This window comes from Atractosteus spatula, chromosome 9 (genome assembly GCF_055471065.1).
Source record: "Atractosteus spatula isolate fAtrSpa1 chromosome 9, fAtrSpa1.hap1, whole genome shotgun sequence".
NCBI classification, from domain to species: Eukaryota; Metazoa; Chordata; class Actinopteri; order Semionotiformes; family Lepisosteidae; genus Atractosteus; species Atractosteus spatula.
The window spans coordinates 2,259,798-2,276,967 of record NC_142714.1 but is presented as its reverse complement, the minus strand read 5'-3'; the positions used below and the strand labels follow the sequence as shown (position 1 = coordinate 2,276,967).

The 17,170-nt window shown below is 42.2% G+C and overlaps 1 protein-coding gene across 1 annotated transcript; it reads left to right on the top strand.

The window, feature by feature from the left end:
• The first annotated feature begins 54 nt into the window (after positions 1–54).
• alkbh1 (alkB homolog 1, histone H2A dioxygenase) lies at positions 55–12,023 on the top strand. Its single transcript, XM_088925506.1, has 6 exons — positions 55–192; positions 4,829–4,937; positions 6,760–6,922; positions 8,050–8,140; positions 10,072–10,265; positions 10,837–12,023. Exons 1-6 carry the CDS (start codon positions 55–57, stop codon positions 11,255–11,257), a joined length of 1,116 nt encoding a protein of 371 aa, XP_088781632.1. The 3' UTR covers positions 11,258–12,023.
• Positions 12,024–17,170: the final 5,147 nt, after the last annotated feature.

Below are 17,170 nucleotides of genomic sequence, written 5' to 3'. Positions count from 1 at the left end.
GTTGGTGGAGAATGTGAAAATCTGAAGAAAGCGGAGTTGAAGGGTCAAACGAGAATGATCAAGATGGCGGCCTCCATTGTGGAGCACGGTGAAGATGCGTTTAGAAAGCTCTTTAAGTTTTATAAGAGAAGAAGTCCTCCCCCCGATTTCATCGATGTCATAGATTTTACAAAGGGTGTAACAAATGGAAAAGTAAGTTCTTCCGAATTAATCAATAAAAAATGTGTATTATTTGCGTTTTGAGATTTTTGAAAGGTAACTAAAGTTCTGTTCGAATAAAATAAGTATCACCCTTCTGTTATGTTAGTCTTTATTGAGAGTTCAGAGTCGTTCTGATTGGTAATATAGGAGGGAGACATTTTGTAGTGCGAAATTGTCTAATAGCAAAGCAGTTGTTGTACTTCTTAATATAGTGTTCTCGGACGATAAAGCTGAAGCTGCCTTGTTTTTATTTGAGTGCTGTAGGACCATTCTTACGTTAGCTAGTAGTGATAATCGTTAGAAACTATCTCGGAGACCAAGTTTCATACGCGAAGCTGATAAGGTATGGGAAATGCCTAATAATATCTAACTAGCTGTGGTGAAACTTGTTACCAAAGTTGACTTTTCTGCATCATTGTGGGTTCACACACGAAACAGCATTTTGTATCGGGGAAAATCAATATAATAGAAACAATTTCGAAGATCTCAGAACTAAATTTACATATTCGAAGTCTGTTAATTAGGCATTCTGTCTGCACCATGCAAAGGCAAACAACTGGAAATGTAATCAGTCAAAACAGCCAAACACTGAGGACAAGGCTTCAAACTTTGCCATAGAAAGTGGCTGTTCTGCAGACAGTGGCGTTTCACTAAATGAGTGGGGTGGCACTATTATGAAGTTGGCTTGAGATGGGGATCGAGAGAGAAATTCAAACATGGAGGGGGAGCCCTGATGCACAAGGAGCAGAGCAATGAGAACCCTTGGGAAGAAGTCAAAGGGCCAGGTGTGTCTTCATACTTCAATTGTTTAAAAACTCACTGAAAAATAGTAATAATCATCTAAGTTTTTTATATTGGGCTTTGAAAGAAGCGTGTCGCTTGTAGCGGTGACACATTCACAAAAGTATCAGGAAAATTACCATCTTTTGGTAACAGGTGACATTTTATTGAACACCAATGACAGTTCATTATCATGATTTCCTGTTGTCATCACCAGTGGTCTAAGCTGAACGTCACCCGGATAATTACATCTGGCCCCTGTTGGAAGTAGTGCAAGCCATACATCTGCAATACATGCTCTACACAAAGTGCTCTCTGGTGGGATTCTGTTCCATGGCATATAGTCAGGGCTACTATGAACCTGTTCACTGGTTTCTGTGCCCTACATGCCACACATTGTTCCAGATCATCCTGCAAATGTCCAACAAGGCTCAAAAAGAGTAGGCCATCCACAGCATAGCTGCTACACTTTCATCTTCCAAGAAGGGTGGTTAAGCAAGCGTTGCGGGGCAGTGAGTTGTCATGTGTGGATCCGCCTGCAGGGAGTGAGGTCCCAGGACTTCATGAGTGTAGTGCCTTGCACTGAGGCCCACAGTTACTATAAGTGTAGTTCTGTCGTGACTAGACACTCCTACACACACTATCACATTTGGACCCCCTCCTTTGACAGAAGTGTTGTACATAACAGTTACTGTGTCACACTCCCTGACATCCATCAGAGTGGTTTACACAACGCTCTGATTCATTTCTAAAGAGCACTTGGCTCCACTGCTGGCAGGTTTAGCACATGTGGCTCCAACATTCAGATAAGTGAAGCTCATTGATTGCTTTCTGTATTTTTCTATCTTGATTTTCATCGCACCTGATATTCAACAGATTAAATCACTGCATCAGATGCACCCAATCTGGTTTCTCCTAAATTAAATTTAAATAAAAAAAAGAGATGTTATTAGACGTATGACTCTTCCAGCTGTCACTTTGGGTGGGAGCTCATTGGACAATTGCTAACATTGTATAGTTGGAGTGTAGAATGAGCCCTCATTTAGGACATGGGGCTCCTGAGTGGTCCAGCCAGCACAGGCCCTGGCCTGAGCACAGACCAGGCCCTGTCGTTCACGCACTGCGGGGCAGAGCCTGAGTCAGAGGCCACTGGTGGCGGCACACCGCTGGGCACCCTGAGCACCGCCTGGGGTAGAGTAGATGTCAAAGGATTTTGCTTATACCTCATTCTCCTCGTGTGAGATTAACCATTTGGAGAGAAAGCATTCTGTTGGAGAGAATCTCCAGTCATCACCATTTCCCTCTTCTTGTGCTCTTGGTGTCACTGGTGTGGTTGAAGGTGATCAGAGGGGTGACTGGACTCCAGGAGCTTGGTTCAGGTCTTGGTTGTCTGTGTTCTGGTTCTGCAGTGGAGTCAACGTATTTGGCGATGTGTTGGTAGGTGGGGTTGTTAGTGTTTCATTTCCTTTGGCCACCTGGTTCCAGCTGCTCTCAGTCAGTTTCTCTGTGTTATGAAGGATGTGTGCCACCTGAGAGGCAGGGATTTACCATTTCCGCCATCTTGTGATTCTCCATCTCCAGTGTTTCCCTTAAGGCCTGTTTAATGGGCCCTGGTAATCAGGTTTTCTTAATTCACAATAAAAAATACAAACAATTACATATTACTTTGACGATTTTAATTAGAAATTAGAAAACATATGCTACTAGTGTGCAATATGTAATGTATTTATTATATGTACAGAGAGGTATTTATACTACATATATATTATATATGTTCTGCAATATATGTACTGAGATGCATGTATTGAGATGTAGTTTACTCAGTCTGATGGAATGGTACCAAACAGCAGAGACATGAAAAGTAGTGGTGTTTGAAGACAACTCAGATGAATGGCTGTGTAACAGTTTTTTCCTCTTGACAGCCAAGTAGATTGTATAATACTTCTAATATCATTAAGGATGGACACTACAGTGCTAATTTTTCCTTTTCTGCCACAAGATATGAAAAGTGAAATAAGCCGTACAAAGCCATGAGACTGATCGCCTCGCGTTACACGAAGGCTCAGCGAGGACTGCAGAAAGGAAATGAGCCTCTGTAGGGGCATGTTGTGTTTAGAGGGGAATCTGAAGGAGATGCACGCCAGAGCTCAGAGAGATGGATGCTGCCTAGGGATTCTGGCAGCTACTGTTTGCGTGGGTGAAAATAAAGACATTTCTGAATGGAGTAGTTCAGGTCCCTAGCATTCACCATTCCTAACTGCAGAGACAGGGTGAAGTACAGGTCTAGTGTGAACTGATTAGGAATAAAGATGACTAACACATGTGGCTTGCTTGCACTGGAAAACAAGCCAACGCAGAACTTGCAAATCCTTCTGTACCACGAGGTGAGTGTTCACTGACAAGAAGACTGCTGGAGATAGCAACGCTGTCTAGCCATAGAGAGCGTTCCTCTGTCCTGCTGTCTTCACAGTGTGAATTGTTACTGCTCTCTCAATCCAAACTGGATCTTTAATGCATCATTACTGTGCTCCCAGAGCTAATTAAGGCTCAGGGGTTCATTTGATAATGGGTTTAAATGGTTTGGTTGACATTTTGTCAGGACCATTCTACTTTCTCTGTTACTTCCCACAAGGCTACAACTTAGAGCCAAGGCCGGGATGTGGCTGAGACATCCCCAGTAACTTTATTGACACAGACTGAAGAAATACTGGCCACGTCTTTTTGGACTGGCCCTACACACCTTGGATCAGAATGAGACGAACACTCACTTGTTTTGCTGAAGTTACCTCAAGTTTTACAGAGCTGGCTGCCCAATCGTATAATGTGGGAGGTTTTGGATTAATTACTGCTCAGAATTAGTCATTTGAAAATATTTTCGCTGAACCGTTGTTCTTTAAATACTGAATTATGAAAGTAATTTTCTTTAATCAAGTTTTCAGTGTTTGAAAAATTGCAGTCACGGATGAATAAAACAGAATTGTATGTGGCTATCAAACAGGAAATTATGAAACATGGAGGCTCTGCTCCAAAGAGACGCTTCATCATGGGGTTGCAATTTAAAGATGAGTTTTTATTACTTTTGCATTAATGTAGATGTGTAAAATTTGAATTCTAAATTCTAAATTATATGCATCAATAGTGATTTCATTTATGATTAAATACATTTCATGGAGTAATTAGCCTCCTTAAATGTTTGGATAAAATATACATTAATGCCAGCAACCTTCAAAATAAATTTAATAAATCTTAGTTTAAATATGTGTAGTCTAAAGACGGCAATTGTCTTGTTCTTGGTTGAAAAGTGGGCTTGGCTGACCAATGATTCAGTATGTTTCATTTGACCATTTTCTTGTTATTTCACTCTAGTCCGTGAAGTAAAACAAATGGTCTCTTTGAATGTCAATAGCTTACATTACCAGGGCTGATTCACACTGACTTATGTTCTCTTTCCCTGGGCTATTTATGACTCAATTGTTTCTAAGCAACATGAATTCTAAGTTATATTAAAAATATAGAGCACAGGTCTGATATATACAGGCTAAAGCTTTAATTCTAAACACTTAATGCATAAAGAAAAACATCAATAAAAATGTTTTTGGAGGTTTTCAGACCAGAATGAGACAAGTGCAATTGTTTTTTTTTAAGAGCAGTTCACACAGGTGATGCCAAACCTCCTGTTTATCTGTGTAGGTGTATTTACCATTTTTAGCCCCAGATTATTCTGTTGTATCATCTATTACAAAGGAATGTGGGCATTTATACAGAGGCCCTGTTAGAGTTTTAAGAAGTGACCCCACTCACTGGTCTGTACCAGGGGCTGCTGCTCGAACAGTCTCTCTCTCCGCAGGTGCTCAGGACTGAGCTCAGTGCTACATCGGTGAGTGACACAGCTGCTCGGCGTGCTGGACTGCACCCTGTCCACCACTGGAAGGCCTTTGGCCTGGAGGGGCATCCAGGTATTTTTCTGTCTGAAGTCAGAAGATGTGTATGACAATTTTATAAGCACTCCTGGCACGTATATGCAGTATAGCACTTTTTATCCCAAAGAGACTCACATACAGTAAAGGAGGTGGCCCACTTCAAGTGCAGCCCCAACAGGGTATTAAAGGGGAACTATAAGGAGGCCAGATTGTTCAGTTCCAGCCAGGACATCAGTGGTAACTCCCCTCTCTTACAAACAGTCAAGCGGGACCTTCGATGGCTGCTTGAAAGTTGGTTTAATGTCTCATCTAAAATTTGGCACAGACTACAAGACACTGTCTCTGTTCCCTTGTTTCTCCTCAACCTCAGAGGTCTCCCAGACAAGCTCTTACCAGCCCCCGCCCTCCTTCCTTCTTGGAGATCAGGCGCGATGGTGGTAGTTTCTCTGTCAAGATCAGAGTTTTTGCTCATTGCAGTGTGTTAAAATGAATCTCCTTTTCCCCCCAGAAGCTATTGTTTTGTAGCTCATGAAATGTACATAATGGGGAAAAGTAATTTGTAACTTAAGAAGTATCTATGACTTTAATACCTTATGAGCTAAGATACAGATTAAAAGAAGAATGATATTTGAGATGAAGTACAGCTCAAGAGGTAGAAGCAATTTTGATCAGTACTTTAGAAGCACATTTACCACTGCGGAGGTAAATGCTCTATTCAGCGAAGACAAGTAGGACATATTTCCATGTGTTACAGGTTTGTTTTGAAGCCACACAGAATGTCTCCATTGCTTGACTGTCTTTAGACTTGTATGAAGAAGACTGTGAGATGAGGTTATGCAGGTTTTCAGAATCATGCCAAGGGCAGTGCTTCACCAACAACACAAGGACACAGGATCAGAAGTGCAAATTAAGGGAAAATGTGTTTAGGACTGTAAAAGGAAGGAATGTGTTTGCACACAGAGTCAGAGGTGCCAGGAACTAACAGCAGTCTGTTGAAGAAGTGGCTGGAGAAGATTTTGTGATCGATTAGCTACTGCAACTCAAATAAACAAGATGGACTGAACAGCCTCCTGTCATTTGTGCTCCTTCTGTTCTTAGGTCATGTGGTGACAGAAAAAAACATTGTTCCAGCTCTGTAAGCACAGAGCAGCTGTACAATAACTTATGCAGTACAGAAGGTCATGTTTACAAAATATGGACTGATAATACTGGGCGATTTTCTCAAAAAAGCGTGCCAGTATAGAATGCAACTGAGCAACTGCTGGCTACATGGTAGATAAATAAAATATCCATTGCATTTTCATTTAAAAAATAATTGCTTTCAAAGGTGCTCCACAAAATCAACTATAAAATAAATGCATTTTTCCCTCCTTGCTGAAAGGTTTTGGATTCCTTACGTGACGTCTGTATTTTATACAATACATTTACCCATTTGGCAGATGTTATTACCTGAAAAGAATTACAATTGCATCCAGTCAAAATACTAAAGGTGCATATTACATTATCTTAAGACAAAAATAAAACCACAGCAAAACAGTCAGTGCAGTATGAAGTGCAAGGTTGTAGCACAGTGCTAAAGCCTTTCAGTGTAACTTGATAGAAAGAGCAATGTGTGTGCACCAGCTGTGTAAATAACTCTGCAGTAAACAAATGATTACATAGCATTTCTTGATAAAAGGAGAAAACCTGACATTTAGTGTAAGCAGAAGCACATGGTTGAAAAAACTGTATGAGCAACACCTGGTGTTAATTAATGAATTTGAAATAAATGCAGAATTAACGATAGCTAAAATGTTTTAAAAATAAGCAGGTTGCTTAAGATACTGTGAACATGGCTGCAAATATTGTCTTTAAACAGGGTTTATTTTCATCACCAATCCCTTCCTGCCTGGCTCCCAGCAGCACTGGGTCAAGCAGTGCCTGAAAGTGTACCCCCAGAAACCCAACATCTGCAACTTGGACATGCACATGCCCCCGTCCGAAACTCAGGACCTCTGGGAACAGAGCAAAGACCAGCTGAGGTGAGCTCTCGCTGCGTACCGTACACCTGCGTCGCAAAACTGACATCTTCCTTTGCACAGCATGGGGGTCGTGTGAATATTACAGATGAGCATTGCTGAGGTTGCTCATTTTCAGTTTTCTGTGTGTCTGTATGCACAGATGTTTTCTGTTCTTGTGTTCCCAGTCACTAACTGGAAATGAGTAAAAATGACAGCTGTGGTCTGAGGAAGCCGTGTGGAGGCCGGTGAAGAGGGAAGGAGCTTGTGATGCCACCCTCTACTCTGAATTTGCAGCAATGCATGTCCGTACCTATGCAGCCCATTGCTGGCACAGAGCAAATCCTGGGATATGGATCTATATTCCCAGGACAGTCTTTAATTTAATTCTTAACATAGAGGAGTATTAGAGTGCAGGCAATCCCCTGCCACTTGAGTCTTAATCATGTTTATTGTATCATTTTTTAATATGTGGTGAGTCATTTATTTTCTGCATTTTCGTTTATGTATTAAACATCAAAGTCAGCTTGAATTGGCCTACTAAAAATGCATTAGAATGATTCCCTGGAATCATATTTTTTTTCTCCACGGTCTTTTTAGATTTTGTACTGTCCTTCCCTCATCTGATAAACCAAGAGGTGTCTTTGAAATCCAGAGTCTAAAGTAAAATGGCAGATCTGTGTGTGATTGATAAGCGACCTCATGCTGTTTGCCAGCGCTGTTTGGAGACTTGTGTAAAGTTTTTCTTTTAAATAGTACTTGTTTGGAGGGGGAAAAAAAGGAAAACTTGACAAAAAAAGAAACTTGGAAGAAATGGTATATGCCATGTGTACTTTAAATGAAGAAAACCTTTGGAGTAATCTTTACTTTAAAGTTGCAGACTATTTTGTTTTGCGCCTGGCGATCACTGCTTTTCCTCATGACCTTTAGCACGGCGGTGCAGATCTTGACCTGACTAATCCCTGTGCGAATGTTCACTTTCAGCTTTTACAGCTTCTGGAAACCACCTGCTGCCCGCGGAGATTATGGCAGTGTAGCTGATTGCTCATAAGCGGCTGCTCGCAGTGGGAATTTCGAAAGGTCAACGATGTCGAGTGCTCTGTCCTTTTTTATCTCTTTCATGAACTGAAAAGCTTCTCCCTCCCCCGCAGGCGGAAGAGAGCCGGGAAGAGAGAGCCGAAGAGCCTTCTGGAGAAACTCCGCTGGGTGACCCTCGGCTATCACTATAACTGGGACACCAAGGTGACTGCTAGCCTGTTTGGTCCACATGTGCAACAAGGAGCCACAGGTTAAAAAATACAGCTAATATTTGTCACTATAGCACAGTTTTAAACACGAGACATGTTGTGTTTTTGTATTCCACACCAATGAACACCCATGTTTTCTGAGTGAGCTACCCCTCAGAATATCTGACATCCCACGAAGGTTTAAAGGGCCTCTTCTGGATTTTTGATACAGGTGAAACAATTCAAATTCCAGCTTAATTCTTGGTTGTTCCTGGAATTCTTTCATGAAAGCCCTCCCCTGGACAGCCTGCCCAAGAGTGTTCATGCCTCTTATGAAGGCAGTGTCTTCTGATTCCAGTTGCTCTCTTGTCTGTCTTTGTGCCAAGCATTCTTCGGTAGCAGTTCCTGTGGGTAATAATATCTTCATATGGATTTTGAACAGATTAAATGTCATCGCAAGGCTTTGGGAGTCAGAGTCCTGTTAGTTATTTGAATGTAAGAGTTTCCACAGTGTGTCCCTCCTTATTTATTTGACCTCCTGGAAAAAGTGAAGCCCTAGATTTTTTCATTGACTTTCAGATTTTGATAGTGATTCAAAAACTGCTTCTCCATTTCAGATATATTGACAGGGATTTTCAGTGTTTGGTTGGTGGTGTTGTTTTTTGGTGTTATTACATTAATTCAGTTGGATTTATTCTGTTTATTCAGTTTCATTTATGTACCCGGTTTTGGTTTTATTCTTCTGAAGGGAGTGCATTGCCTTTAGGATTCTTTTATTTTGGCTACAGGACAGTTCTTTCTTTATTGTATAGGAATGAAACCTGTCTAGTTTATATGCTAATTGCAGTAACACTATTTAGTCTTATTCCATATTAAATCAGGAATTGCACACCGAATTCATTAGCTTTGATCTCTATTTGACATTGCAAAATGTCTGACAACAATCTGTGAATTTTAACAGGAATTTGCCCTAATTGATGCAGAAGAGTCTCGGTACAGGCACTATTAAGATCAGATGTATTATGTATTCATTGAACCGTTTGTAAAGGCAGCTTGAATGTTTATTTACTGATTACATAATTCTGCCTGAATGCTAATACTGGAGGAAAACAGAGGGAGGTACAAAATGCACCGATAAACCTCAGAAAAGGTGGCAGGAATCTATTTGTCCTCCTTTTTGTATCCCTGCTCATGAAATTTAAATGATTAGTGTCACTGTAGACAAATGGATTTCCTTCATCACATGGCCAAGCCATTTGTTAGGTTTCTCCAGTGACCACGAGCTGACCTTGTACTGAGTGGTGGTCGTCATTTGTGTCTGTCTGAGGCACCGCCCTCCACTCGACAGGTGGTTTCTTCTTTTCTACCAGCGCAGAAACGCTCTGGCAACGTCTGCCAGTCCCAGCAGCTTGACTGCATGCCGTCCCTGAAACAAAAGTTTAATAATATTAAAGTGCGGCAGATACAGACAAAATGAAAGCATTTTGAGTCGTGATGAGATCTAGGCAGCTGTAGCTCTTTGAAGGTTACGTGCACTTTGAGGCATGAAAAACACAAAAGATAGGTACAGCACCCTCTAGCTTTGTTGTATTTTTAGTGTATCTTGGTACCAATATGTTTTTACTTTTGCTGCTGAAGAGAGTTTTAGGGTTCCAGTTAAGCCTGAAGGACCTTAAGCCCCTGACAGTTTCTGGTGGATCTAGAAAGACAGCCTCCTGACATTCAGGATGGTGTCAAACAGCATCACCAGGCTGGCAGATGACTGAGACTGGAAATCTGCTCTGCCTGTTACCACAGTGTCCTTATAAACTTTTTGAAGAGAAAAGAACAGGGAAAGAATTATAGAGTGTTCCGGCGCCTTCTCGCCCTCTCGCCCTCTCCTGCGGGACGCTGTGCTTCTTTGCTTGCGTGAGCTTCACACCTTGAGGGATGGTTTTGTTGTTTCAGACGTACTCCCCGGCCCACCACACCCCCTTCCCCTCGGACCTGCACACGCTGGCCGCACGAGTGGCCGCAGCCTGTGGCTTTCCCAGCTTCAGCTCGGAGGCGGGGATCCTGAACTACTATCACCTCGATTCATCTCTGGGGATACACGTCGACGAGTCTGAGCTCGACCACTCGCAGCCACTCCTGTCCTTCAGGTGAGCTCGTGTGGCAGGGCTGTTTGAGAAAACCCCAGGCATTTCTTCTGGGCAAACACAAAAGATAACTAAATTCAGTGCCCAGCCTTCTTTTATATAACATGGTTGTATTGTTATCACACAGATAGCACTCCTACTTGGTAACTAGTTGCAATTGCATGTGGACACCGCACAGTTATATGTGGAAATTGCTATCTAAGAAGAAATCCCATTACCATATTATGACATGGTAATTGCGCCTGTTAATTTAACTGGGAGTCCCGGACTGAAGCAGTAAGTGGAACAACACATAAGACATACGCTTAATTTAACCCTCAGCAGTTAATGGAAATCATTAAAATTTTCCGACTGTATCACACTTGTTCAAAGTTGGGCCAAAGTAAAGATTATTTTCCTATCAAAGACGTTTGCTCAGAATAAGCGCCATCGCACAGGAGCAGTTTCTGCCGCTTTATCCAAGAGATGGGCGCTGCAATGACATGACCTCACAGTCGGGTGTTTGACATCTGTACGTCCTGGATGTAACCGTCTTCCCCACTCAGTGTTCCCGTTTCCACTTTGTTCCTCATAGTTTCGGCCAGTCGGCCGTCTTCCTTCTTGGCGGGATGAGGCGCGAGGACCCCGCCACCGCCATGTTCATGCACAGCGGCGACATCATGGTGATGTCGGGGCCCAGCAGGCTGCGGTACCACGCCGTGCCACGCATCGTCTCCGCCAGTCCCGCCGAAGACCCCCTGCCCCCGTGTCTCCTCCCGCGACTGCAGCCGGACCTGCCGGAAGCCTCCGCCGTCGGCCCGGTCTCTCGGGAGGACTGGGAAGTGTGCGCGGGGTACATCCGGAGCTCGCGAGTCAACGTGACGGTGAGGCAGGTCCTGGAGGCTGGGGCGGTCTTTCCTGGGGACCGCGGCGGCGGCGGCGCTGTGACGTCTGGGGGAGACTCGGAGAGAGAAAGAGACTTGAAAAGGAGAAAGAGTCACTATGGGGATTTTTAACAGACGCTCAGGCGGTTCTGTCCAGAGATGTTCTTCTCCTGCGAGAAGATGGACTGCGCTCAAAAACTGCACTGCGTCCCTTAGTCCTCTTACACTACTGTTATACAGAGGATCTTTACAGTGCAATTCAATTGTAAGGAAATCGTACATCTAAGAAAAGGGTATTTAATGTGTGTAGATTAAATTAATTTCGCTGTGCTACTGTGCACCTGAGCTGCATTTGGACAGGAAGGAGGTACTGAATGTGAATTGATGCATATTCTGTGTTCCCAGTGACAGTGTAAAGATACATGAAGCGATCGCAGTAAGGGGATTTCAGTGGGTGTAGTCGAATGTACTGTAAAATATCAGGTTCAGGCTGAGGATTAGCCCAGACACTCGGATCTGTCCAACTAAACAAACAGGCTAAGTTCATTCACCACTTGTGTCGATCATTTTAAGTTCCTACCGCCACCATTGTGCTGAGAAGACGAAGCAGCTTCAATTTGCATAATGATCAAATGGCTGTTAAGCTAATTTCCTCCCGATGCTGTGAGTGGTTTTTATTCTGTTGCGCAGGGTGAATTGGGTGTCCCCTGGGGTTTATCCATCTCAGAGAACGATCCCCCCACCTCCTCCCTGCACTGCATTTACTCTGAATTAAAGATCATATCTGATTTCTTTTTGTTGCAATGTCATTATGTATTTAAAATAATCTCATTCCTGACTGAGGACTCACTGTGTTTTGTAGTCCCTGACTTTTTCATTTAAATAAAAAAGCAAAGGAATTTAAGGAGGCATAAATCTCCTAAGTTGTTTAGAAGCAGTAGACTTATTTAAATATTCTTCCCTATCCATGCTAGAGGCAGAATAAGGCTGGGATGTTTCGGTCTGTCCTCATTTGTAATGTTCACAGTGTGGTCCTATGACATATCACTAGGTTGTTGTTTGTGTTTATTGTGAGCCTCAGATTCATTTTTTCCCCCCAAATATTCAAATTGGTGCTTAAATTTCCTTTTTTTCTTTAACCACATAACTGAAATGCTTGTCTGTCAAGCCAGGCTATTAACAGAAAAATAATCAGAACTTTTATAGCACTAGAATTTGTTTAACACATGGGTCATGACTTTCATTTTTCTGATATAAGGCTGGAGCACAATTTGCTCTGTCAGCTGCGTACCTGCTGTATAACTTACATCTGAAAGGGACTTTAGCATTGGCCTTACAAAATGACACCTGCTGACCTTTTAGAACATTTTCCCCCTTGACACATGCATGAACGTGTAATATCATTTCCCATTTCTCAGGTAAAATTTGTAGCCTCTTTTTGCATTACTATTATTATGTAATGCGTAAATGATCTAGAAGGAACCCTAGTGCTTCATATGTAAGTGCTTAATTAAGTAGAAAATGATGTTCTTGACAGCAGAAGGTCATGCAGGAAATGGCATCACTGGAATGAGGAGCAAAAACAAATCAGTACTGTGTCTCTTGTGATTGCATTTCCTGGTAAACCACATCGGTCTGAAATTCATCTGAAGGTGAAAGTGAATGTAAGTAAAGTAGTTAGAATAGATACATTTCAATTACTGCAAAGCTGAACTTGCAACTGTATAGTTGAAGCCACTCTATTGGTGGTTTAGGACTTTGTGTTTGATCAGTGGAGTGTTGCATATTATATATATATTTCAAAGCCTGCACTTCTTGTTTTACTCCTGCATTTAGCTGTTTTGATTGTTAAACCCTCTATGACTGCCCTCTAGTGGACACATTGGAGTTCACTGTTGTGTGAACGTGGCAGAATCACAATTTCCTTTCCGTCCGATTTATTGTTTTATCTCCTCGAACTTACAGCAAAAGTTTTGCTTTGCCTGTCTCTTTCTCTCTCTCCTTTCTTTGCTAAAAACAGGCCAGTTTGTACCAAGTATTGTTGCTTTGAGGAAAGTATCAGTGAAACGGGACAGATGACGAGTCTGTGAGGACACCTCGCGAGAGTCTGGTAGTGGTGCTGGTGTAGGTGCAGGCTGCTCCCCATTTTCACTAGACTTTCACTGTCATCCCTGCCGGGTTAAAGGAAGACCACATCTTGCAGAGTGGGGCTGTGTTCCATGTGTCTGTCTGGGCTCAGCTGGAGAATCCACCAGTGCGATCACTTTGGTCTTTGGTAACCCCACTCACATCAGCTTCATTGACAGACTGATAGGCAGGAGAATCAGTACAACCGTTTAAGGATGACTTGACAAATAGGCACACTGTTGGCCACAGTGACTGTGTGTGTAATGCTGCTGCATTAAAGAGAGATGCAGGATCATTGGAGAGGGACAGCGTGTGTGATTACCCACGTTCTCCATATTTCCCATCATGCTTCTTGGGCAAACCGGAGGGAGACTAATTTGTATATTTGAGCTCCACATCACAATGAAGATGAACAGATGACACCTTGAAAAAATGTCTCATCTCTTGGCAGTTTAAAAATAGGAGCTGTCAGAATAAAATAAGGCTATAATTTTATTTTTGTTTACTGCCTGTACCAGTTAATTACCCCTGGGAATCATTTTCAAATGGACAATATTGATTTAATAGTGAATACACTTTTAAAGTCCAATTCTAATTTGACTGTATGCCTTGGGGAAGCCTTAATAATTCCAAAAAGGTGCATTAAAAAAACAAAAAATTGCATCAAATATGAAGAAAAAAAATAACCTATTAACAACCTATTGTAACAAACCAGATCAGTTCTGATACAACTGGATAAAGCTGGTTTATGTCACACTGGTATAATGGTGTTGCCTAACTCTCATTTCATGAATCATTTCTCCTCAGAACAAAAAAAAGATACATTTACTAGGATTTCTGTACTTTTTCAAATGGCGAATTTGCTCTTTCTCTGCTTTTCTATGTCGCTGTAACATTATGCCTGTCTGAAACAGCAGTTGTGTAACACTGCAGATGAATGATCAGTTCTGATTAAAAAGGCAGAATTCTGAGCTTTTAACAAACATATCACACCACGATTCAGTGTTGTGCTTCAGGTGTTAAGTAATACTGCCATGTGCTGTTATTTCCTCTTCTGACTTTAACTAGAACTGACCTTTTCTTAAAGGCCAAGGATATTGTGTAAAATGTTTATAATCTGATCAGCCAATGTCAGACATTTCAAACTCACAATTGCATCACTGTTGACAGCACGTGCAGGAAACAGCCTGACACAGGCGTCAGAAAGGCTGTTCCTTGGGGAATGCCGCACTGTTTTTTTTAATCACCAGCGAAGCCTTTGGTAGCTTGAGGGAGTAAATGGGAAAGGAGTGAGACCCCTTGAAATCCCTGGAGTATGAATAAAACAAGACTTTGAAGATGAACCTTGTTGGCTGTGGTTGCTTCCTTCACCATGTGCACTTGATAACTGGTAATACTTGTTTTATCAAAAGACCTGGACAGTATTTGACTGGATTTTAAGATGTGGATATTATTTTGGGGATTTTAACTCATGAACCCATGAGCCCGCTCTGAATAACGTTGGAATAAATAAATATACAATCCACATCCCAGCAGTGTTACCGATCTGTGTGGATGATTGAGCGTTCTGATCACCTCTCAGTCCCACCCAGATGAGCGTATTGAAGGGGTGTTGCAGGCAGCAAATACGAACCCAAGCTCTTCTTTGAGTGGCAGGTCACCAGGCACCAGTCTTATTGAAATGGTGGCCAAAAATAGTAATGAAATTGCAAACTAAGAAGGGAATTCTCAGAAAATAACTCAGGACATCAGCTGTTTTGCCATAATATTACTCTCTCCCTGCTTCTGATGTTGAAGAAATGTCTGTGTTGTGTGTGTTCACGGGTACTCAGCCTTATTGGAAATAAAAATTGGTGCATCTTACAAAATGCTGTTTTTTATATTTTACACAGATTATATACACCACCTACCTGGCACACACTTGGAACTTCAGGAAGTTCATCTTTTCTAATCCGGATGTCAGAATTTTTTAAAACTATTATACAAGACACTATTTTTCACAAGAGATATAAGACTACATTACTAAATTACTAAATTTAATCAGATTTACACTGTAAGGTAACCTTGTATACGGTTTAACCTGCTGCTCGGTCCTTCATCTCCAGCTCCCTGTTGAGGTTATTTTTTTGTCAAAAGAAATGTATGACTATTGTATTGAAGCTAGTAGTTTTTCTGATTTTAGACTTTAGGTAATGCACAGCCCACCAGTGAGACAGTATTGCTCTTTATCACATTTCTCACATGATGTAACGACTGCACTTGTGGCGATACGGTACCCCCCTCTCCACAGCAAGGCCGCTTCCACAGTTTGGGTCTTTAATTCTGTGGATTTGGAATTTTGCAGTGTGATCTATCGGAAGTACAGTCGAGCCAGAAGCCTAACAGAAAACGACCTGTCCGCACAGGAGGAGAAAAGCTATTACTGCCATTGCAAGTGGAGGGTCTGGATTTCAGCAGAGCAAATTGTATGGGAGGGCCTCGTGAGTGGAAAAGCTTGACAATGAGAATGAAACACATTCACAAGTGCTTTTCAATTTATCGCTGATGGGCTTTTGTCAGTTTCTCAGCTGGATGTTTGACTGTAAAAACCCCTTTACTTTTTATAAGGATTTTTATGTTGCTTGCTTTTACAGTGTATTTGTATCATTTTTTTTTCAGAGTGGCTGCCTTTGGTATGAAATTGAATAAAGGAAGGGTTTTAGCAATACGCGTGTTATTTTACATGTTTCTGTTTCAAATATGCAACGATAGAATCCCAGTCATCTTAATAAAGACATACAGATGTGTGGATTTCATATCTGCATTCACCCTTCCGTTGATTAGAAAACAAAATGTTTTCCAGGTACTGCCGAGTGGCTAATAATAATAATTGCTTACACTTATATAGCGCTTTTCTGGACACTCCACTCAAAGTGCTTTACAGGTAATGGGGACTCCCCTCCACCACCAATATGCAGCCCCACCTGTATGAGGCGACGGCAGTCATAGTGCGCCAGAACGCTCACCACACAGCTATCAGTGGGGAGGAGAGCAGAGTAATGAAGCCAATTCATAGAGGGGGGTTATTAGGAGGCCATGATTGGTAAAGGCCAATGGGAAGTTTGGCCAGGATGCCATTGTAACACCCCTACTCTTTTCGAGAAATGCCCTGGAATTTTTAATGACCACAGGGAGTCAGGACCTCGGTTTTACATTTCATCCGAAGGACGGCGCCTGTTTATAGTATAGTGTCCCCGTCACTATACGGGGGCATTAGGACCCACATGGACCGCAGGGTGAGCGCCCCCTGCTGGCCCCACTAACACCTCTTCCAGGCAACCTTAGTTTTTCCCAGGAGGTCTCCCATCCAGGTACTGACCAGGCTCACACCTGCTGAGCTTCAGTGGGCTGCCAGTTGGGAGTTGCAGAACGATATGGCTGCTGGCTAAGCTAAGAAAGGCTCTCACTGAATCACAGACTGATATCTACAGCACATGTACAGCAGTTCAGGCCAGACTTCCAGAAATCGGAGGCCTGATGTTCAATAAGACCATGATGGCTGAGGTTTGGTGTCTCTGATTTGCCCTGCGCCAGTGCTGCCAGCGAGAGCTGCACCCCCAGGCGCCAGGCTGGCAGCAGGAATGAGGAGATTTTGGAGGGCAGAGTGCACACTCTTCATTCCTGCTGTGCGGCTAAGGGAGTTTCTAAAAAATGGGTTTCTGAAATTTTTTTAAACTAATATACATATATAGTATATTACGATAAGATTTTCTACCAGTTCAAAAGTAAAATATACGCTCATTATAAAAAATAATTGTATGTCCTAAAACTGCCACTCTGTTTTTCAAGAATGTGTCCAGAAATAAGTTGTTTTAAACCATATTAACAAAGAATTAGCCTCGTGCCATATATTAAACGAACTGATGTAGTGCAAAGATT